The sequence below is a fragment of the Falco punctatus genome (assembly GCF_963210335.1).
Source record: "Falco punctatus genome assembly, chromosome: 14".
NCBI classification, from domain to species: Eukaryota; Metazoa; Chordata; class Aves; order Falconiformes; family Falconidae; genus Falco; species Falco punctatus.
The window spans coordinates 11,927,661-11,950,495 of record NC_137594.1 but is presented as its reverse complement, the minus strand read 5'-3'; the positions used below and the strand labels follow the sequence as shown (position 1 = coordinate 11,950,495).

Below are 22,835 nucleotides of genomic sequence, written 5' to 3'. Positions count from 1 at the left end.
GTCCTCTCTTCATTTCTCAAAAAGAGAAGCCCTCCACTTGCTGTTGCCTGAGACTGTTTTCAGCATCATCAACATTTTAAATTTTAAAAAGTACCAAACAATGGATAAATACACATCACTGAGGGGAAAAAAAAAAGTACAAATGAAGGCGACCCTTGCTGTCCTAGGGTTGGTATATTTGGGACCGATTTGTCTTTATGCCTCAGTATTATGGTATATGCAGTATATGGCGAGTGAAAGGTGCTTCTGCTCATCTCAGACTTGAACTTCACAGACAGGTAGCATAACATCCCTCATAGCATCCCACAACTACTTTCACTTTGCAAAAGCCTTTGAAGATATGATGCAATTTCTATCCATTTCATCAGTTTTTATCACAGTTAATGACAAAAATGTACTTGGAAGCAAAGAAGGTACGTGAGAAAACAGAGAGGGATGGGGGCAGGAAATCTGCTGGGCTTGGATTTGCTATTTTAAGTAATAGAAAAATATTATTTTAATTTCTGCTAGGAACAATGCACATGCTTTGCTTGGTAAGACTTAAACAAACAAACACCAGAATTAAGGAAGTGAAAGTGCACACACTGCATCTGTTCAAAAGGAAGCAGATTCCCCTGAAGGCAAGCGTCAGCTCCTGCTACCCACTGCTTTCCACAGACCAATGGCTGGAAGACGAACATACTGCTCTTGTTCACCAAAACATTTCACTCACACATACTGAATATTGGATGCTAAGCCATGTTCCTAAGCAACCTCGCACTCACTCCACATCCTCTCCCTTCTGCAAACAGTACACAAGTTTTAATCATCAATTCACATTGCACCCAATTTTCCCATCACCAGAGGCTTGGGCACAGCACTGCATTAAGCAGCATCAGGCAGCTTCAGCCCCTGCTTCATCTTCACCAAGGCATGCAGTCTATAACTAAGACAGCATTGTTACCTTTGAGTTGTTTATTAAGACAAGTTTTCTAAAAAATCCTGGCTTAAACAATAAAATGCTTACAAATACAAGCTAAAAATTTATATTCTTGCCAGCAGGTATGGAAACATCCTTTTAGAGGTACTGAGGGTTAAACTTTTATCTGACATTTATAATATTCAGTGCTGGAAAAAAAATCTCTGCAAAGTATAATTGCTCCCACAGGGACCAATCCGTGGGTCACAGTTTTTTGCACTTGATGGCAACAGAGCCTTGAATGAGATCTTCTATAAAACCTAGACTTAAGCTTGCAGCATAATCACAATGTTTGCCCTAGCTCTAGAAGCTGAACAAAAGCACCACTTCTTCAGTGTAATTATTCCACATATGTTCCAAAAACCCATGGGGAAATTTTATTATTCAGAAGAATAAATAGGGTAAAAATAAATGGTTTTTAATTTTAGCCAATTTTTACACTCCTTATGAATTTTCATTTTTCTTATGCAAGTTTAAGTCCATGGGAGAAAGGATTTGCCTTGAAGAAATAATTAAACTTTCATCTTCAGTTATGCTTCTTAGCAAATACACAGCCACCCACATAGCATGTAACACAAAAGTGCTATTCAGTGACACAGAATACCAACATAATCACCAACATTTCATAATCTTCCTTTCAGTTTCAAATTGAGCACTTGAAGTCTGAACTTCTGTTCAACACCACAGAGTAAGCAGAAGCGCAATAAGGGCTTAGGTTAGAAGGAGGTTGGAAGTCCCAATATAGAGCTTAATTTGCCATCAATACTTTTTTGAATACTTGAACTATTCTTAGAGAACAATGCAGCAATTTGTCATATGGGATATGTAAACCTTCTACCTTAAGGCTAATAAAAGATTACGACACTCAGTTTATGATGACAATGTCTGAACCAGATTTAGTCAGCTGCAAAAGTCAGTATTTTTCTGGGAAGGGAAGCTGAGGAAGCAGAACTCCATCTGGTTCAGGAAGACACAGGCACATGACACCTCCAGTTCCTGGGAACATTGCAACCCTCCTTTCTTAATGCAAGGGCCAAACAAATGACCACACAGGTGCTCTGTAGGCAGGTCACAAAATCTGCATGTCCCCAAGCACATCCACAACCAAGCTGCACCCTATTCACAGGGTCCTGCTGATCCACTCACTGGCCTCAAGCCACACACCACCCCTGCAAGCACGGCCCCAGAGCTCAGGCTGTTTTCCAGCACCTGAGCTGGCTGAAGAGAAGACCACACACCACCAGTGGAAATCAGAGGTTAATGCAGACCAATGGGCTGAAGTGTAAGAACAGATTAATTCTCGATGCTTATTCTAAACTGCACTGGGACCCTGGGAACAGCAGTTCAGCAATCTGCTTAATCTAGCGCCAAGGGCCTATCACAGGTGGTAAAATCACTATTACTGATCTTGAGTGCTAGAACCAATATGAAAATGAAACACAAAGCAATACAGAAAACCCCCAGAAAGAAGTTACAACACCCATTCAGGAACCCTTTAAAGTAACAGAGACCTCCTTGCCTCACCAGTCCCAAATAACCAACAAGATCACCTGACAAAGTCTAGATCCCCTAGGAAGGTCTGATGGACAAAAGACTCTTGAATCTGCAACAACAACAACAGAACCAGAGTTGGCCAGGACCTTCCTCAGTTAAATGGCTTATTGTCACACAAGACCAACTTCCTTCTCACAAACACAGAATTTCTGATGAAAACCAGGTGACTCCTCAACACCAGTATCTCTGAAGTCTCCCCAAATCTTACAGGATTGGGAAACCAACTCCTGAATGCTGTTGCCATTTCCAACCCAAACACCACATTAGTCACAGACATGTTGTTGTTCTCCTCCTTCAAACACACAATAATAAATAAAAAAAATATCATCCTGGAGAGCTGACCCAATCTAATGCATTACACCCAGTGTCAAACCTTCCATTACAGAGCAAATCTAGAGATTAGACAGGCAAAAGGCTACTAATGAATCACATCTAACAACCTAAACTTCACACAACCCTAACAATTGCAACTTACATGGATACTTTGCACCCAAACAACTTCACACAATTTACACAAATCACCTGCTAACCAGACTTAAGAACGCCTGCCCACCTCCGCCATTTGGTGCTGACCAAGAGGACGTAGCAGGTTCATTCTGAAATAAGAGCAAGCAGAAATCCAGTCTAATATTCCTGAAAGAGACGACATTTTACAGGAGGATTGTACCAAATGAGAAGTGATGGTAACTGTACCTTACACTAACGGATTAACTTGTGGAGTCTTCAAATATTACTTATCTCATAGGCTCTTTTAAATATACAGTTTTCAGTAGATGAATCAGAAGACACAAAGTCACCTGTCAGCAAAGCTCTTCGTATCCCTCACTTCCCAAGACCGCCTCAAGGCTCAATTTGCTTTTAGCAGAAACATCACCTATACTGTCTAATACGATTCAGGTTCCTCCCCAATTCTAACTTTCCCTTAAGAGTTCATTTTCCATCACTTCTGCCTGGCAATTCAACTTTATTCTGCCCTGCTGTATGACTCAACCTTAGTTACATGTGCTGTCTTCAGTGCTGCTAGGACAGCAGAAAGGCAGCAGCTAGGCATGAAGACATCAGCGCTAAGCAAACTCCAGTACTCTTGCATCTCTCACTACAGGCAACCACCCGCAGCTTTTCCCTTTGCTGCCTTTATTGACTTCCCATACATAGATTTTTTTAAATTAGTGTTTGTAATCTCAGACCTTAATAAGCATCAAGCGACCTAGGCCTTCCAAATCTGAAGAAGACTTAACACCCCATAACCAAGACTTGGGTCAAAAAAAAGTACAACACTTGAGAGCAACACAACATTCTGCAAATCAGACCAAGCTCATCTGCACACAGAACCAAACTAAAAATGACTATCACATATCATCCTGTAATTATAATCCTGACCTTGTTTTTTTCAATACTGCTGATAACGGGTATGCTAAAAAAACTACCATCTGTCAAAACAGTACACAGTTCTGTAAAGTTCTTCCTCTAGAAGGATGGTGCAACAACAGAAAACCACACAAAAACCAAACATACAAAAAAAGAACCATCAGGATAGAAGTTAGAAACGCTACTTAATAAGCTGGAAGGCGGCACTTGCACGCTATGGTGATGAGGTTGCTCTAAGAACCAATCTGGAAGAGTTTATGCAGAGGGCATGCCAGCAGCAAGGAAGAGAATCTGCTCATTTTCTTTTCATCTGTGTGAAATGGTTTTGATGTTCAGAAGGTCAGTGTGTGACACAATGTTATTAATGGACATTCTTGGTATTCTACCCATTTCCTTCAAGTTGGGCTTCTAGTCTCTGAGCATGATCACGTAGCAATTCTGGTTATCAAAAGATGAGGGCCAACAAACACAAAATTCTGATCTCTCTGCTTTGACAATAATTAGCAAAAATTATTAAGCTAAAGCTCACAATGCAGACAAAGCCTCACATATGGTAGAATCTTTATTTTGTCTGAACAAGCATGAACAAAATTCACAGCAAATAATGATCAGTTCAGCCTGCTTTTGAGTTCCATTTCATATATCTCCAATCTTAGCTTGTCATTAGTAATGCTAATTAGTTCACTATCTCAATGCCACACTAGATTCAGTAAAAACAGAGATCATTGCTAATTTGAGAAGAAAGCTTGCTCTTTCCTTAATATAAATAATAGTGACTACACCCATAGAAATTAATACTGCTTGTAATTTTCAGATTCAAAATTTAAATAAAAATTGCAACTACCTTTTGATTTCCAAAAAGGAAATAAAAGGGTAATTATTATGAATTATCACACTACTAACTATATTAACAACCCTGTAAGGACATACAACGACACTGCACTTAGAGTTGGGTTATATCTGCTATACAAGCAAGCCAAGTTCTGTACGCATGCACGTTGCACACACACTTTCACAGCTCTCTCAAGGGAACTATTTTCTAGTGCAAGCATGGTAACCGGTATCTGTGGGCTGACAGCGGGTTCTATTTTAAAGCTCTCACACAGTGGATTCCACAATTTTTTGTAGAAGATAAAACCCAATTATGTGGAACTTCAATCACAAGTCACAAAAGAGACCTGTGCAATTAAACAGCACTCTTCTACACAATGAGCTAATTAAAGTGACATCCAGGAGGCGAACCAAGCTGTCCTCTACTGAAAAAGAGAACATACGAGCTTGCCACAGGACCTCCAGCAAAGAGAAAATGCTGAAAGTTTACTGGGAATATACTGGGATGGCTCTGCTCCCTCCCAGCAGTTAATGGAGTCCACCACCAACCGCAATGACCAAACAGACACGCAGTTCAAGCAAATTTGGTCTCAGAGGTTCCAGTGCCCCCACGCTCCCCTCCCCAGCAGGTTTCTGCCCCCCAGCATTTCTCCTCTCAGCTGGGGAGAGCAGGGTGACTGGAAACAGGTACTTGTGTGCTAGGGCTGGGGCAGCTGGAACCTCTCGAAGTGGATTTACCACAGAGAAGCACTTCTAGAGCAGATGAGTTGCTGAAACAGGAGGTGTCCGTGTTCAGGAGGTAATCCTCACCCCCACTTCTGCTGAGCCGAGTCGTGTACATATACATTTATGCCTCTGTGTCACAAAAGAGGAATAATGCTCAGGGGTTTTATAATCCAATTTTTAAATTCAGGTTTATTTTAAGACTATTTACAACCTTAATTCAGCTGGGTTTGGAAATCAGCAGAGACAACCTAATTCAAAACATCAAAGGACCAGCTGTACCTAGGCTGCAGGAAGCATCTCTCTGAATCCAGTTGCTCTTCCCAGCACAGATATTGCATCTGACTTCCCTCTGGGCACTGGACACCTGAGAGCTGCTCAGCCTAAACAATTAGCAGCTACCCGACATGCTGTCAGAACCGCGCTAAGCGGCCTACCTGGCCCTGGATTGCTATAGGTCATTTTGTACCACTGTTTTTAGGAAGTTCTGGGTGACCCCAAGCTGCTGTCTGCCACCAGCTGCTCCACCAGCACCGGTACAAAACCACTCACAAAGCCCCACCAGCTTCCCCACCAGCCCCAGTACGATCCCTATTGAACAGAAGCTCCTGGGCTGCTGTGCAGTGCAGACATTGTGCTAAAAACAAATTGCCGATTCATTTCTTCCTTTGACCATTCTACTGGAACTAGATATAAAGGCAAATAATTAATACTGGGTACAGGATTGTTTTAGTACCAAAACATCGCCCACACAGCAGGCAGACACGTACACCACTCCTACCACACAGGTGTGCAGAAACAAAGGAAAAACAAGTGGATTTATTTATTTATTTATGTGGAGAAAGACTACCTTCCTCCTCACTTTCAGATGTTTTTCATGTATTTTAAAGTTTTAAATCCAGCCTTTTAACAGCAGTGACCTACATTTAAAAACCTATCACCTCTAATTGTGAGGCAGCTTTGGGAAACAAGGTGGTCAAGCCATTTTCAGGCTATGCAATGCTAACAACTGATTAAAAAAAAAAACAACAAAGGAAAAGAAAATCACATTTCAGTAACTGAGCAGACTGACATGCTGCTTGAGATTAATGGAGTGCTGGTCTTGTGTTTAATAAAAAATAAATACTGTACACAAATACCAGTGAGGGTCATGGCACAATTCAACGCCATTCCATGTCAAAAAGCAACGGTGAAGAATTCACCAGTGTATTTTTGTCAGCTGCAATGGGCATTGCAGCTTGTTTAGTATCCACACACACTTACTTACAGAGGCTATGCTCAAGCTGAAATTCTAAATACAAAAACTGGATCATAAAAAAAAATAGCAATATTTTAAAAGATTTTTAGGCAAATAGCTGCAATAGTCAGCAACTTTCTCAAGAACATTCAAAGCGCAAAATCTATCACGAGATGGGAAGTGGCAAATCCTGATTAGCTAAAATAATCAGCATTTCACTAAAAGGAAAGACCCAAATGAAAATAAAATTATTCTGGCTATTTTCTCTTTTCTAGTGAAATAACATGGATGTTTTATTTTCAGTTTGTTCCACTGGAGCAGAGGAAAGAGAGATAAATGAAAGATGAGAGCCATAATCCATGAGAGCTCTCTCAGACTTCCACAGATAGTGAAATTTAACATTGACAGGTATGACAGCAACTCAACTCAAACTCTTAAGCTCTGCTTTGGACTCAGCGACAGCACTAAAAAGAATAGGGATAAAGAACTCCTATCAGCCTCAGCTAGTAAGAGAAGCAAGGTGTAAAAATAGCCTGCAAGCATTGTAAACCAAGAAGGGAAAAGCTCTGCAACTGCCTTCTTGCCATTTTATTCTTTAAATTGTTGCTGTTACAGCAGAATTTTAACTACAAAATCCCCACAATTATTTGTATGGTTGTACTGACCTAAAAGATACACTGCACTACATACAGAGGGGACATCTGTACAGCTGTGCAACAAGCTCCTGATCTGGTTGGCACATACTCTAAATAAACTCCCAACTCCAACTTCCCCTCCTATAACCGCAGCTGGAGAGCCAGTGTCACACCCAGGAACATCTCCAGCTGACCGGTGGTAACCCGCTAATGAGAGATCACATGGAACTTACATTGCCCTCCATCACTTATACCAGCCTTCGCACTGAAACATTTAAAAGTCACAAGAAGGAGATGCAGGCAAACCTTACAGAGAGGAAAGCAGACAGGCAGAGATGAAGTGGTTTCCCCTAGCAAGCTGATCAGAAAACCCAGGAGTGCCTAAGCAGTGCCAAGAGCTATGCGATTGTGCATCCGCTGAGCAGATATGGTCAGATTCTTCTTTGCTGCTTTTACTGATCGAAACAACATGCAAAGTACTGCTACCCACCTCTGACACCACACATCACCCTACCTGCCCTTTACACTACTTAACTGCTTCCTTGTTTCAAAAGAGCCCACTCTATGGGGCCAGGATTCAAGTTTTGGATCCTAGGTACTGGAATCATAGTTATTTGCACAGTAAGACTAAGATGCTCCTGTGTTCAGCAGCTGCAGAGTGTTCAGAGATAGCCAAATAATCTAGGGACAAGGGAATGAGCATTTAGGCCTGGCTTACTGCTGCCCAGCATCATCAAGGCAATGACAACTACATTATCATTTAATGATCTCTGGACTGTGCACGTGCTCCTATCACAGGGCCTTCACTGCTATTAAGAACAGGATAAAACACACAAAACCATGCAATGCACACAACAGCTACACATCCAATACTCTTTATGTAGAACGTTACTCCTCTGTTGCTGTAGTATGCACTTCCACGTCATTCCCCAATCAAATCAACAATTACAAGTAGCCACCCTGACCTTAAAATTGCTCTCTTCATAAAAAAGGGAACAAATGAGAAAATGCACAAAAGACTCACAACTTTGGTATGTACTAGGCAACACTCTAGAAACTGATAAACGATGCTCTAGTGAAGGTATCTCCAGTGCTTTGAGCATCCTGAAATAGATGACTGTAGGTCCTAATTAGTACTTTCAGTGTATACGCATGTATCTAAATAGACTCAAAATATTTCTTTTTATATATACACACTTAAACCAACTTAGCTGAAATCAGGTTTTCTTAAACATACTTCTCCAGCTGCAGTGATTTTTATCATTTTTCTGTATTTTAACAATATATTTGCTACAGAGCAGTTTCATAATTAAAAGCCTTTAATTAAAAGAAGATTAATTAAACATGAGATAGGCACAAATACTAAACAAACTGCTCCAGAGAAAATTCAGAATCTGACCTACCAAAATAACTTTATATGCAATTACACATGCTGTGAATTACTGTTTGTAGATAATTGCCTTGGCTGTCTCCTTAAAGTCAACCGACCACATATTGAAGTTAAATAACATCAAACCAAAAAAAGAAGTCAGCGCTGACTGGACTTGCAGTTAAATGCATTCGATTTTTATATATCTCAGCATTAATGCATTACTGTTTCAAATTCATTTACCAGTAGACCTTAATCATAAAGAATACTTCCAGCATATTTCTGAAGCTAGCTTTTCTACCCCCAAAAGAAAAGATACTACCTTATCTAGAGAGTTCTCCATAACTTAATTTCTTTCAAATTACTTCTCAGAGAATAATTCCAATACTATAAATATAACTAGCTTTATATTTTGTTGACTCTTAGATATATGTCCTTGAATATTTTACCATGATCTTGCTGTATGATACAGTAGAAGTGAAATGACTCATTTTTTTGTAGGAAGACTGCTTAACCGAATGAACAAAGAAAAGGCAACACTTAGGTCCTACATGTAGTAATGGAAAATTTTAATTGCTTTTGGGATCTCTGACACTATTCTTCCCAGAAGACAGGGTCGGACCACCTTTGTACCCAAACCCACATATATTATATGCCACAATGTCAAAGAATGAAGCAATATAAAAAGGGTCTTATTGGCCACATTTCAAGAGATATTTATATTAATTTCAAAAATTCACAATTTCATAGCCATCAATAGGAACTGCAAAAGCACCTGGGGAAGAGGGTCACAAATTCAGAAAGCTTTCACAAAGGAAGTGGAAGCTCTAGAAACATCAGAAAATTAAAAACTTCATTAACTTCTAATTGATCTCTTAAATACAAATGTGAATACTTTTGATAATTCTATACAGACTAAGAATTTTGGTTCTCTGCATCCTTAGATTTCACAGGTACCAAAGCTGCCTAATGCAAGCTATCTAGCATGTTGACAAGAAAAAAATAATAAAATAAATATTGCATTGGAATAGAAGACTTTTTAAAATTGTCTATTTTGGGATGTTACTTTTAGATCTTTGAAAGTTCCCTCCTTAGACTACGTTAATGGTTTTATCTGCATACAGAGTAGAGACTTCCTAGACTGTTTCCTAACTTCATTTATAAACATTTCAACTATGTATTTCTTGCCAAGAAGGTATGGAAATGACAGGTTTACATTTTTGAGACCCTTTTCCCTTAAGCAATAAGGGAACAGAAACCGGGGCAGGGATGAATTCTACCAGCAACAGAAACAGAAGCTTTAATTACAGTCTCCAAGGCAGACACTACAGAGGTAGTCTGCCAAAACCTCTTTCATTAGTGAAATAACCTCAAACTCTTTCAAGAAGTATAATCTACCAAGACATATGGAAGAACAGAAGGCAATTTTAAATAGGTTTAATAGTAAGTTGCCCAATTTATTTATTTTTTCAACTGAACACCACAAATAAACTTTTAAAAATGTTGATGCGTATGGAAGAAGCTAGCTAGAGAAGAATGAAAGTTCTAGAGTGAAAATGCAATATACCTCACAGATTTTGCAGAAGAGTGCATATGTATGCATTTGTTGCATGACATTTAAACCAAACCGCCAGGGTCGTGACATTTAAAAGCACTTGAGAATAAACTCTGCTCTATGGAAATTTTTGATTACTATTGACTTTGAGCCAAAATTTCACTATCAGCATGTACAGCATGAGCAATGAGTAAAATAAACACAAACACATGGTTCATTAATAAAGTTAATGGGGATAACGTACACGTTTCTCCCCCCCCCCCCCCCCCCCGTTACCTAGTGGCATATATAATTTGAAGCACAATAGCTGCAATCTGAAGCATCTTCAAATTATAGGCATGAGTCTATAGCAACTGAAGAAATCTAAACTGCTTAAATGTAACATTAGTCTTCCCATATTGCATATGTTCTAAGGCCATTATTTGTTTCTGGAGCCCCCCTGAAATCCTGATGACAAATACTGAGGTCACTTTATTTTCCCTTCACTGGGCACCAAATTAGCCTGCTTACTAATGTTTGAAAAATTACTGTCAGGAAACAAGAGTAACTGAGATATGACTGCTATTTTTTATTTCTTCATTATGCAAATATTTTGAAAATTGAAAATACTGTATGTGAGCTAAAAATAAATGGACTTGGTGATCAAAACCATGCTTTGTAAGATAAGCTGCTTGATGATCTAATGTAAATATTGATTTAAAAGAGGCAGCAATGTTTTCCTTGTATCTAGACACATCACTGCGGTATCAGTTAGGAGCAGCTAATCCTTCCTTTATATGGCTGAACAGTATTTTTCCTCAACGTAAGAGATATATGCTGTACTCTTCCTGACTTCTTAACTACTGTAGTAACATCTATTATATTTGTGATATGAGCTCCATATACAGGCCGAGTACAGGTAATGCTGACTTGTAATTGCCAGCAAAATGTAATTGAACACAGCCTTTTATACGGTTCTTAAACATTCACACATGCAGTTTTCTAAGTATAAGGGCAATGTTTACCCATAAACATCGTTCTATTGAATGGCTTCAAACACTAACAGCAGCTACTTTGTAAAGCTTCTGTTAAATTACTAAAACTCCAGGAACAGAATTATGCTATACTAAACCATCACCAAAAAATAATCAACCATCATCTAACACAGGTTTGAAACTGATGAAGTACCACCTCAAAATAATAAAATAATGCTTACAACAGCCTTCAAACAGCAGTGAGCTCTCAGTCTCAACTGAATCAATACCACTGCTTTGCCTCAACTATTGCTTCTACCCCCACCACACAGAGACTTTCTATTTTTTATTACAATTATTGAAAGAAGTCTTACCTCTCCATCTCGTATTCTTTCATACCTGCTTTTACTGCCTTCATTACCTGTAAGATACATATTAACATGGGACATTCATAGCAGGAGGGAATCTCATATTTATAAATTTATGCCTTATGACTGAGTATCTCCAGAGGAACCTATATTACAAAAATATCATCTGTACTTCATTTAAATTTACATCCATAGATGCATTTTAAAACTACATTAGAAATCAAACTCATTTTAGTCTTTATAAATGCCTGCAGTTTCCAGCAATAAAGCAAGTTTAATTGCCAAACTACGATACCCTAATGAAGTGCAGCTCATCAAAATACCAATGCTTAATTCTGAAAGCTCTGGTGAACTTGGCAGCAAGACTCTTTGTTTTACTTTTACGAAACACCAGCAAAACAAAACTGCGAACTGGAATATACTACAGCAGGAGATTCTCTTTTATACTTTGCAATCTGAATCAACAGGAAACTACTAGAGTTAACACTGTTTTACAACCTGTAAGTCTGATATTTGTTCGCAGATTTGCTAAGAATGTGAACCAGCTTTATTCCTTTGCTTCAAGTTCTAGGCAGCTGCTCTATGGAAGAAATTCTCTCAGAAGTGATAACATTATTCAAGGATGATGAAGGACCAAGGAGAATATGTGTATATGACTATCTCTAGACTTTGCAATTTTACAATATTCACTTTAAAATATTTTTACGCTTCACAGTTCAGAAATCTGAGGAGCAGGAGCAAAGACAACAGTTCAGTCAGTAACCTCATCAGCTACTTTTACCTAAGCTCCCTCTGGTCATCACTCAGAACTGATGGCATCTCTGCATCACTATATGGAGCACAGGATTGACACCCAAGTTGATTTTGTCATCAGTACCAGTAGAGGAACATGACTCCACTGGTACAGTGCTAGGTCTAACCTGAGCAGCCTTGCCGAGAGCCTGGATTTGTCTTCGCCATACTGCTGTATCAACCAAGTAACATCATGAGGCATTGTACTGGGTGACATACCCATCTCTGAGGAGCAACCTAAGGAATACTTGTACTACCCTACACTGTGCAAGGAAATACTCCTTCAGTTTGTAAGAATCTGGAGAGAGCAACCTGCTAGTTAAACTCTTCAGAGCTGCACATGCTGACATGAGCCAGAAGAGCGATCTTGATCTCTTCCTTCTCCATCGCTATACAGGTATTTGTGCATACAGGACAAATAAGATTGCAGGCAGGTCACCTTCTGCTGAGGCTCCAGCTCTTACCCAAAACCACACTTCATTTCTCACACATCACAAATGCACCAGTGAGTTCAAGGACAATGCAAGGTATATTACTGGGCTGTAATAGGAGCGATATTATCCTCCCATTTCTATTCAGCCTTTCCATTATTTTATTACTAAGCAATTCAGGGTTGCTGGGAACATTTTCCGAGTACCACTGCTACACTAAGAGCAAAAATTATTAACAGTAAAGGATCCATTACCTCTTTATGAGCTTCACTGGAGATTTTATTGGTGTAGCGCAGAACTTCCAACTCCATGTCTGTCTTAATCACACGACTTAAAGAAAAGTAGAACAGATATCAGATTAGGTTGCAACTTCACAGCTTAACAATATGAAATAAAAAAGCCTGAAAATAACGTGCATCACCTATGGTAAAATTAGATGAAGTACACCTCAAGAGCAAAGAGCTATTACAGTATTCATGACAGTAAAGTTTTGTTGGCATTGATTCAGCATTAGCAAAACAATCATATAAAGGGAAGTCACAAGCATTTCAAATACCTGCCTGCATTATATTAATACTAATAAACAAGTGGTCCAACCAACATTTTTTCAACTCATTCTACAATACATTAGGAACAAAAGCAATGTATTTCTGCATTTGTCATGGCTCAAACACTACTTCAAACAGAACATTTCTACAAGCACACATGATCTACTTTTTAAATACAATTTGAAACTAGTTTACATAATGAAATCCCCAGAGCTCCAGAATTTCTATTCAGCACAATCCCAACTCCCACCTATATGCAATACCTCACAAGGCAGGGAGGAGGGGGCTGTGAAGAAAAGATATTTGTTTGGTATTAAAAAACCCCAAACATGAAACTGAGAAACCACAGCAGCAGTAATTACAGCCATGATGTCCATTCTCTTTCACATGCTTCTGCAGGAAAAAAACCAAAACAAACAACCCCCTCCCAAAAACGTCCTGTTCTTCATGCTTTATGAGATACTGAATTTGTGTCTATTCATGAGCTCTGATGCTCTGTTCTGAACACATCTAAAAAAATTACCATTAAACTCTTACTTACACTACTTTCTACCACGTATTTCAAATAAAAGCAGCTATTTAGCGTAGCGTGAATAGGGAAGCAGAGGTAATTCCAATACCTTCTATTAAAAATCACCTACTCTTTCCACAGCTACACCTACTGATTTCATAATATTTCTCATGCCTATCTCAAAGGCAGCCATGAAGTACATACTGCTTATAAAACCCAAAACTACATCTATAGAATTGCTTGAAAGTATTTAAATTTTATTTTCCAGCTCCACTCCAGAGCTTGCAGCAGTTACAAAGTACCATAACTGTTTTATATTTTGAAACTGCCACCAAAACACCCCCTTTTTTATTATAACATGCTCCTAATACTGCTGTAGAAAACTATTTACTGTATTTGTGCTCCTGTAGTTTGTTTCAATGAGTCCAGAAACAGGTTTCTCAGCCATCAGTGCCTCTGATGTGTGATAAGAGCATTTCCCACAGACAGTGATTGCATCGCTATGCAGCACAGCCACCCCCCTTCAAATATAACTTTTCTGGCAAGAGTAAACAAAATGCTGCCATCAACCAAAATGCTCTTACAACAAAAACACAGTAGAGGGGAATGGATTGACATTCTTAGTCAACTGGAATACAACACAAAATAATCATTATGCACACCGAGAATGAGAAGTAGAAGGTTTTAAAATGTACAGAGGTGAAAAAATTACACTGGGATGATAACAATCTGCTCACCGTGGGTGAGGAAACAAACTTCTGCTTCTGCCTTTCATGCAAGACATAAAGAACAGTAACTCAAATATATTCATGTCAAAATGAGGTAGCAAAGGCTTACAGACTTTTTTTTTTTAATCCTGTTCTTCGGAAGACTGCATGTACTAGCAGGATAATTTAATACTTGTTTGATGTGCCTTTATATTACTTTCAATATACAGTACATATCCCTGATCTACAAGTGCCTGAAAAATATGTTGCTTCATAATTCAGTTGTCTAATCTCTTTATTGGGATCTGCTTAGTAATACAAGTTAGTAACTGTTCAACAGCAAATGTAAACAGTATTAGAACCAGTTTTCCTTGACCAGGTCATAAAGCTTCAGGGTCAAGGTATTTATTTTAGATCATAACTTCTCAGGTATCTTTTTGCATAGACAAATTCATGCTAAGCCTCAGACAGACTTTTTAATGCAATGCATCACCTTCATTTACACAAGGTCAAGCACTGAAACATTTTACAAGAAACGTTTAGTCATTGAGACCAACAAAAACCATTACCCAGCCTTTAGTAGGGAAGAGGGAAGAATGCACAGTCATGCAGGGAACACTATGAACTTCACCCTCCACTAGATACTGAAAAGAAAAAGTCACTGGGCTCCCATGTTGCCTGCAGTAGCGCTGTTGATGGAATTCCCACCAGCATACCGGGTAGCAGAAAGGCAAGTATTTCACCACCTTCTCAGTGCTTTGATGGCAACATTCTCAAGCCAGGTTTAAAGCACTGTTAGCACGTAGGGCAATCTCGCAGGTGATAAGTGCTCCACAGTTTTCATGATGTTTTTCCCCCCAGTTCCAAGATAAAGTTTGGAAGGAAGTCCCACCTTTGTCATGATTGTGAACGTCAATGTTCTATTAAAAACAGCTCTTGTACCAGTTACATGCTCTGCACACATGCATTAATATTTTAATGGGAATAAGTAATTTCCAGGCTCTGGCTAATGCAATTGCAAAAATGTTCAGATTCAGCATGTAATGCAGCTCTCAGACTAACAGGCAAGCCATTCAATGCAATCAAGTTAAAATAGAAGCACAAGTCTCCTACTGTCAGGGTTGACCTGTAACTTTTTTTTTTTCCTTTATTCATTTTAACAGTATAAAACCCATTTCTTCTTCCTATTCTGAGCTTTTATTTGCACTTGGCCATATGAGCAGGTGGTCTTTTCACACGTCAGTCATCTGAGAGAAGCTTTAATACAAACAAGCATCATTTCAGTCCTGAAATTAAGTTTGGCCATTTTAAGTGGCTGGATACCAGATTTCATGCACAAGATGTTTTCCATTTATAAGTCATTGAGAGCATACAGAACCCAAGGCAGTTACGAGGCTGAAACTTGCATAACTCAACTCCATTCTCCTGAACCAGTGCTCTCCTCAAAGATACACAAATGTCTCCTTCTCTATGCACATTCAGCAGTCCTGATCGCACTGCCAGAAGTATTTGTTCCCAGTTGTCAGCTCAGTGTTTATCAGCTGTCTTGTTTTGTTGGTTTTAGTACATGTGTGCAACCTTAACGGCTGCTTTCTGTGACACATGTAGAAAACATCTGGCTATGTCCACTCCTCTTCGTCCTTCTGGAAACTTTACATTTACAGACCACCTAGTAAGTACAGATGCTCCCCATGTAGAAAGGCTCCACAGACCTACCTTGTCTCCACCCTTTCTGACCTTTGCTGTTACCTTTCCACATTTTATTTATAGAACTGTCTGTACCATAGCTGATACATTTATGCTCTTCTGCAAGCTTTCGCATAAAAACTTGTTAACTGAACTAGCACCAAAGGCAGTAAACACAGTAATGCACATTACACTACAATTCTGAAAGATAGTTGCATGAACATCAAACATGGGAGTTCATCTTGAAACAGTTCAAAAAGATGTTAAGAGGTTTACAACATAAATAAAAAAACCTCTGAAAATACAAAGAGCATATGCCCAGCTTTAAGACGTTAACGTACTGTTAACACTTTCACCAAAGAAACAATTACAGTTTTCCAAAGTAATCCAAAATACAGACCATATGAAATCTTCCACACAACTATCAAATTCCATTTTCATTGAGGTAACAGAATAATACAGTATATACAGGCACAAAACAAGCCATGCATTCCTAAATATTTATATTCTAGCACCACCACAATTATGGTTGGTAGACACTGCTATACTAAAGTAACAAAAGGCCATATTGCTAAGTGCTAGTGTAGAAAAATTTTCTTCTGGTTACTAGGGAGATAATTTGGACCAGTTTAGCGTTTGTCTTCAATTAGATGACATTTTCTTTTCAAAACAGCGAGATCAATACTTAGCATACACATGCAATATCAAATTTAAAATGGGAACCCTGAAATTTAAAATTTAAGTGTTTAAATCTGTTTGGAAACACATTCACTCAAAGAGAAAAAGTGAAAATATACCCTCTGCAAACTACTGAAATCCAGACAAAGGTCAAATTCTTTTCTGTTTTACCCTTAAGTTCCATAGCAAGTCAGAAAATGCTGAGATCTTGAAAAAGATGAGTAAGCAAGGGAGGCAAGATCCTTAATCACTAATGCTTTCCCTTGTTAGTATTGAACCATTTTCTCTGTATTTTATTAGAGGACTGTATAATACTAGAGCTGCCTTTTGTAGCTCACAGTTCTCCCTGGCTGGTTCAGAAAGCTCAGCCATTTCACCTCTTGCTGGCAGTTTTGACAGCGTAGTATAGATCGGAGTTTTTCTGACAAGTATCATGTAAAGCAGTAGTTCGGAGCTTGCTGAATTTGATATGATATGGAACCATGCAAACACGTGATTCAAATGAAGCAATTTCCTACACTAGAATATAACCCGCAAAAAAATTAATCTTCCTAAAATAAAAATATTCTTAATTCTAAAAATATTATTGCTTTCCAAGGAAAGTTTCTTGGGCAATAACTTGACATTCCAAGGAAATATCTACTTTAGGAAGTTTTAATACATGTAGCCTGTCATTCACATATTGATTTCACCAGATGCTTAAGTCCTAACAATGGTCTCTAACATAGTTCTGACTTAAAATGGAAAAAATGAAAGCCACCAAACTCAATAAAACCTTTTAAAACACTTTGGAATGCAAATTTGAACTTCGGTTTCACTTAGAATTCCCTTTCCTTGAAAGCCAGGTGGAAGATAAATGCATACCAAGTATCTCTCTCCCCCATGAGATCACAGGGAAGACAAAATCAGAATTCCAGGCTGCCACTCACAATTCACAGAAGAGACCTAAACCAGCTCCAAGTGCTGCCTTTCTGCTGTTTCAATTCTTTGTCTATCTCTGTACAACCTCAGGGCATGGACTTCATGTTTGTCCATCCCTGAGCTTCCTGATGAAGATTTAACCCTGCCTTAACCCAAACCACAGAGGAGAAAAGCTTATCAGGCAACACCTTGGTAAGGTGGATGGAACCAGAATGAAAGCTAACTTGGGAACAAGCCGGTAGCCCTAATCCAAAGTCTTCTGCTGCTAAAATTATCATCTCTCTCCCTGTAGTGGTGCTGTATCTACAGATCAAAGCTTGAAAGTTAGACCAGGCCCTCTTCGGGTCCCCTTTCTTGCCCCTTGTCTTTCTCTGACATTGTCAGGTTAAAGATGCAGCTCCCTCCTCCACTCCTCAGCCTGGTAGGTCACTTGGAGAATCCCCCTCTGGCTGGTGGGCACATACATGATAATGAAGTGCCAGAGGCTAAAAGGTCCCAAAGTCTTACACAACAAAAAAACCAAACCAACCAACTAGAACTCAGGAGCAGCCAGCTCTGCAGGAAAATAAGATTTTATGAAGAACTTCTAACTTCACTCACCCTTTCAATTATTTTTGTAAGCAATGTAGCATCACATCAGGGGTCTCAGAACATGTGTGAACATTTCTAGACTTTTCTTATCAATATCTGTAATGACAGCAGCTTGACTAAGTAGAAACTAATGATATTTTCAAAAATACCCAGATTTTCCTAAGCTGCTGCTTTACCTAATTGTGACAATTTTTTGCATCTGAAAAGCTCATCCCCACACATCAATTTCCAAGCTTGTATTCTGTCTACATTACTCAGAAATCTGCACCTCAAAGGCTGCACCAGCTCTTCAATCCAGAAATCAATTTTATAACTTCTTTGTTTTGGAAAAGGAAGGGTCGAAATTCTAGGACAGAACAGGCAAGATTTATAAAATTGGTACCGTGAGTTTTGTGTGTTACAAAGCACTTATGCTCATCAGCAGGATTTGCAAGCAATGAGTCCCAAACATCTCCAGGTCCACCCACGACTCAGTGATGCAACAATGTCTAAGCAAAGTTTCCCTGCTTCCCACTTTCCTTTTACAACATTTTTGTCATGCCAAGCAATGAAAAATGGCTGTAACAGAAATGTGACCTATTAAAAATTCTACACGTTCTGAAATCACACTATGTTCAAAAAAACATCTCCACAGTTTTCCAGCTGGCAATTAGATGCAGATACTAGAAAAATGTTCTTATCATATGACTAACAATAAACAATAAAAACAATAATACATAGTAGCATACAATACAATAAGCTGTGACAGTGGTAGTCAGTGTACACTTTTCTGATTGTATTTTAAGGTTTTGAGCTTATCTGTCTTAACTAAGGATTTGCTTCCTTCATTTCTAGATTAATACACTGAAAAAGCTTAGATAAAAAGCTAATTCATTAACAAAAATCCGCTGTTGTTTCTTCAGTTAATTTACAAAATGGAAAACTAGAAAACTAGTTATGCAGCTATCCTGAGGACAAAGTCGGCAATGCTGACCAGAAGAGGAAAACTGGTAAAACGCAGCAGCTTTGCAAGCTACTAATACACTTAGTCACACTCCAATTTTGTCTATTCTAGATAGGCTACAGCAGAATTCCCCTGGAATTACAAAGTACAGTTACATGACTAATAATTCAAAGGAATTAATGCTGTTAAAATAAATCCTAGAGAAGTAATAACACCTCATTAAATATTTCCCAGTTCAGACACAGTTTTGATCTACCTTTGATTTTCATTGCTAGATATGAATTATCTTCAGTTCTTTTCCTATTCATACAGATTCACATTTATATGAATGTCCCTTAAATCCTAACACATTCTATAGAAGTGTATATCCAGACACAATGCTTTAGAAATGTTATGTAAGTTCTTCACTTTTCAATGCTGTTACCTAACCCTGTTTTTACCTTTGTATGTTATTTCCACACCATAACCTGAAAACAGCTTAAAATTAAAACTCATACAGTAAAGTAGGAGGCTTCTCCTGAGAAAGATCTCTGAAGCACTGGCACAAAATACAAGCATGTTCAACAGTGCCCAAAGAGAAAGATTTTATGCTACTCACCATTCTGCAATTTCAGGATGAAGAATTTTGTTGTTCACATTAAATCTACAAACAAATGCAAAAAATACAAATATTAAAAAACAGCCAGACACACAATAGCAGAGACTACCCATTTACTTTTTAAGTGTGTCTTCTCTGAGGATGTCAAAATTTCTGAAAGCAAATACTGTATTGGAAATCAGTACAGATCGGTATTAATCCCAGTGAGGAGAATGTGCATGCTCATCTTCACTACACAAATATTTAATTTTGAAATCCGTAAGACTAAACCAGATAAATATTTTTAAGAATGTGCAGAAGTCAGAGTAATGGTATGTCCAAGACATGTTTATTAAACTTCTGACAATGACAAAAGTTATCAATTCAGTGCTACGAGTGTGGGTTGGACCAGATCCACCACAAGATGTCCCTTCCAAATTGTTCTACAATTTTAACTTTGCTCCTCAAACACCCTTCAATGAAATTAAACACAGTGAATTGCTAATTTCATCCTTGTGTTTTATGCCTTCCCATTTTTGTATGCACAGAACACGATGTGATAAACAAGCTTGCTTAGAGAACTGTGAAAAGGTAAAGAAGCTCTCCTTGTCTTTTCTGATCTACAGCAGAGGCAAAGCAAAAGCTTCTATCTCACCTTGGCCTCAACCACTTAACTATTCTTCTGTTTATTTTCTACATTAGCAATTCATGTGTTCTTGGAACTATTTTGAGGCTCTCTAAACAATAACATTTCAGTGGCCAACAGAGTAAGAAGCTGAGTAATTAAGCGGAACACAAACGGGTTTTCAAGCATTGTTGAAGGTGTTTTTTGCTTACAATTTAAATGCCTAAGGAGTGTTCTGCATCAAAGATATTTCTGTGTGACTCAGGACTGCTGGCTCTTCAGTTAGGGCATTTAAGAGAATTACAATGCTCCAAGGCTCCCAACAGATCTTCAGAAGGCAACAATTAATTTTCCCACATTTTTGAAGGAAAAATTAAATCTATTCCAGGTTATTAACCATTCTTTATACCTCAGAAGGGACCAACTAAAGAACAAATCCAATTAAAAAAATTATTTAGAAGTCACTTCTAATTGTACCACGGTCTTTCTGCATCCTCAGATAGCAGAAGAAAAAAAAAGTATGTTTCTCTTTTGCAAAAACATATGTTTATAAACTCATAAAATCCTAACAAGGTGAAGGTTAATAGCTTTGTTTTCTGTTTTGGAGTAGGAACACAAAAACTTATCACAACATTCAACACGGACAAACTGTACAGTATTCAGTATAATGGGTATTAATTAGAAACCACCAGGAAAGCAACACAATTCAAAAATCCACAAGTCACAGAACAATGCATCATTATAGAATAAAGTTGGCCACTTGGAAGCAAGATAGTCTTGTAAAACCAGAGAAAAAGGGCACTTTTTCAATTTAATCACCACCATCTCAATAACTGTTACCTACGTACACCAATGCAGAAATAATTTAACGGAAGAGACAGTTAAACAAATTTATACAGAAGAAAATACACAAATGATATAGTAAAATCAATCTATAAATATTCTAAAAACCCCAAAGCCTGAGCTCCCTGTTTGGCTGGAAAGCATACCAACTGACACCACCACAGAAAACCAAGACACAAGAATTAAGCTGCACCTGCAAAACAGACATGAGGACTTTCAATAATTGTCATCAGTATGTCAGACAGAAAACAGATCAATGAAGGCAAGTGTAAGGAGACACTGCAGCACTGCAGAAAGCTCCAGCACCAGCTCTATGCAAATAAGACAAGTATAAACTATGGTTATTACGAAGTAACAAAAGAAAATTAAGGGCAAGGAAGGGCAGGTACAGAAGGCAGATGACGTAACACTCTGAAAATTCAGATCTCTTCTCTCAAGAACCTGACACGCTCACTTTAACCACAAGCACAAATGGATGGAACCAAAAGCAAATCAAACAAGCCAAACATGAAACCCACAATAGAAGAATGTCTCTCATCTGAGCATTTAAAAAAAAAAAAAAAAGGGTGGGTGTGTGTGAGACATGTGGGTTTGTACTCCAGCATCGTTTTATAATAGCTCAAATAATGCTCCTTAAGAAAAGCAATTTGAGCCAAAAGATGTACTTTCTGATACAATGTGAAGTATAAAACAAGATCTTAGACCTCCAGCACACAGCATCAATTCAGATTTGGAAGAGAATCTGATCTATTTCATGTAGGTTTTTCAAGGAAGCCAATGATTAAGGATTGAACGGTCTCAACTCCACTTAGTTTGCGAAATGATTAAGGATTGAACGGTCTCAACTCCACTTAGTTTGCGATAGCTGTGGGTCCTGCGCGAGTGGCTGCAGGGCCACCTGTTTACAACTGCTAGACTTTTAAAGCTGATGACTCACTTTAGTTACCAACAAGGCAGCTAAACAAACCACATCCATAAGGTCAGTGGTTAAATAAAAAGCTCAATGGGAAGGGCTTGTCCTCACCAACAGGAGTATACCAATGGTATTTAATTCCCATAATTTGTGCACAAAGTCCTACATAAAATCACCCTCCTTGTCCTCCCAGCAAAGTTTTGATCCTGCTAGACAATAAAAAACTTACTCTTAAAAAACATGTACTGCCCTAACACTAAGAGGATCATGTAGAGCAATCCAATTCTGCATTTTTCTGCAATTTGCAAATTGACAACACTTAGATGATGAGATAATGTGGTCTTGAGGAAGAAAACGAATTGACATTTTGCTACAGTTGCAATCTGTAACTTATTAATGCTCCCATTTAATCGACACAGAACTAAGAAATACTACACTGAAAGGCATCTCCAAATTGATTTCATACTTAGTTGTCCCCTAACATGTGAGACAATTTCATTACTTTAAAACAAAAAGCT

General features: G+C 38.4%; 1 protein-coding gene across 1 annotated transcript in view; it reads right to left on the bottom strand.

Annotated features, from left to right (window-relative positions):
* Positions 1-22,835, bottom strand: part of PEPD (peptidase D) — a 141,636-nt gene that overhangs the window by 88,297 nt on the left and 30,504 nt on the right. The window contains exons 7-9 of the mRNA XM_080365007.1: positions 19,958-20,002; positions 13,029-13,104; positions 11,558-11,604 (exon numbers count right to left, since the gene is read on the bottom strand). Coding sequence (XP_080221133.1) covers positions 11,558-11,604; positions 13,029-13,104; positions 19,958-20,002 — 168 coding nt within the window. The remainder of the gene's footprint in view (positions 1-11,557; positions 11,605-13,028; positions 13,105-19,957; positions 20,003-22,835) is intronic.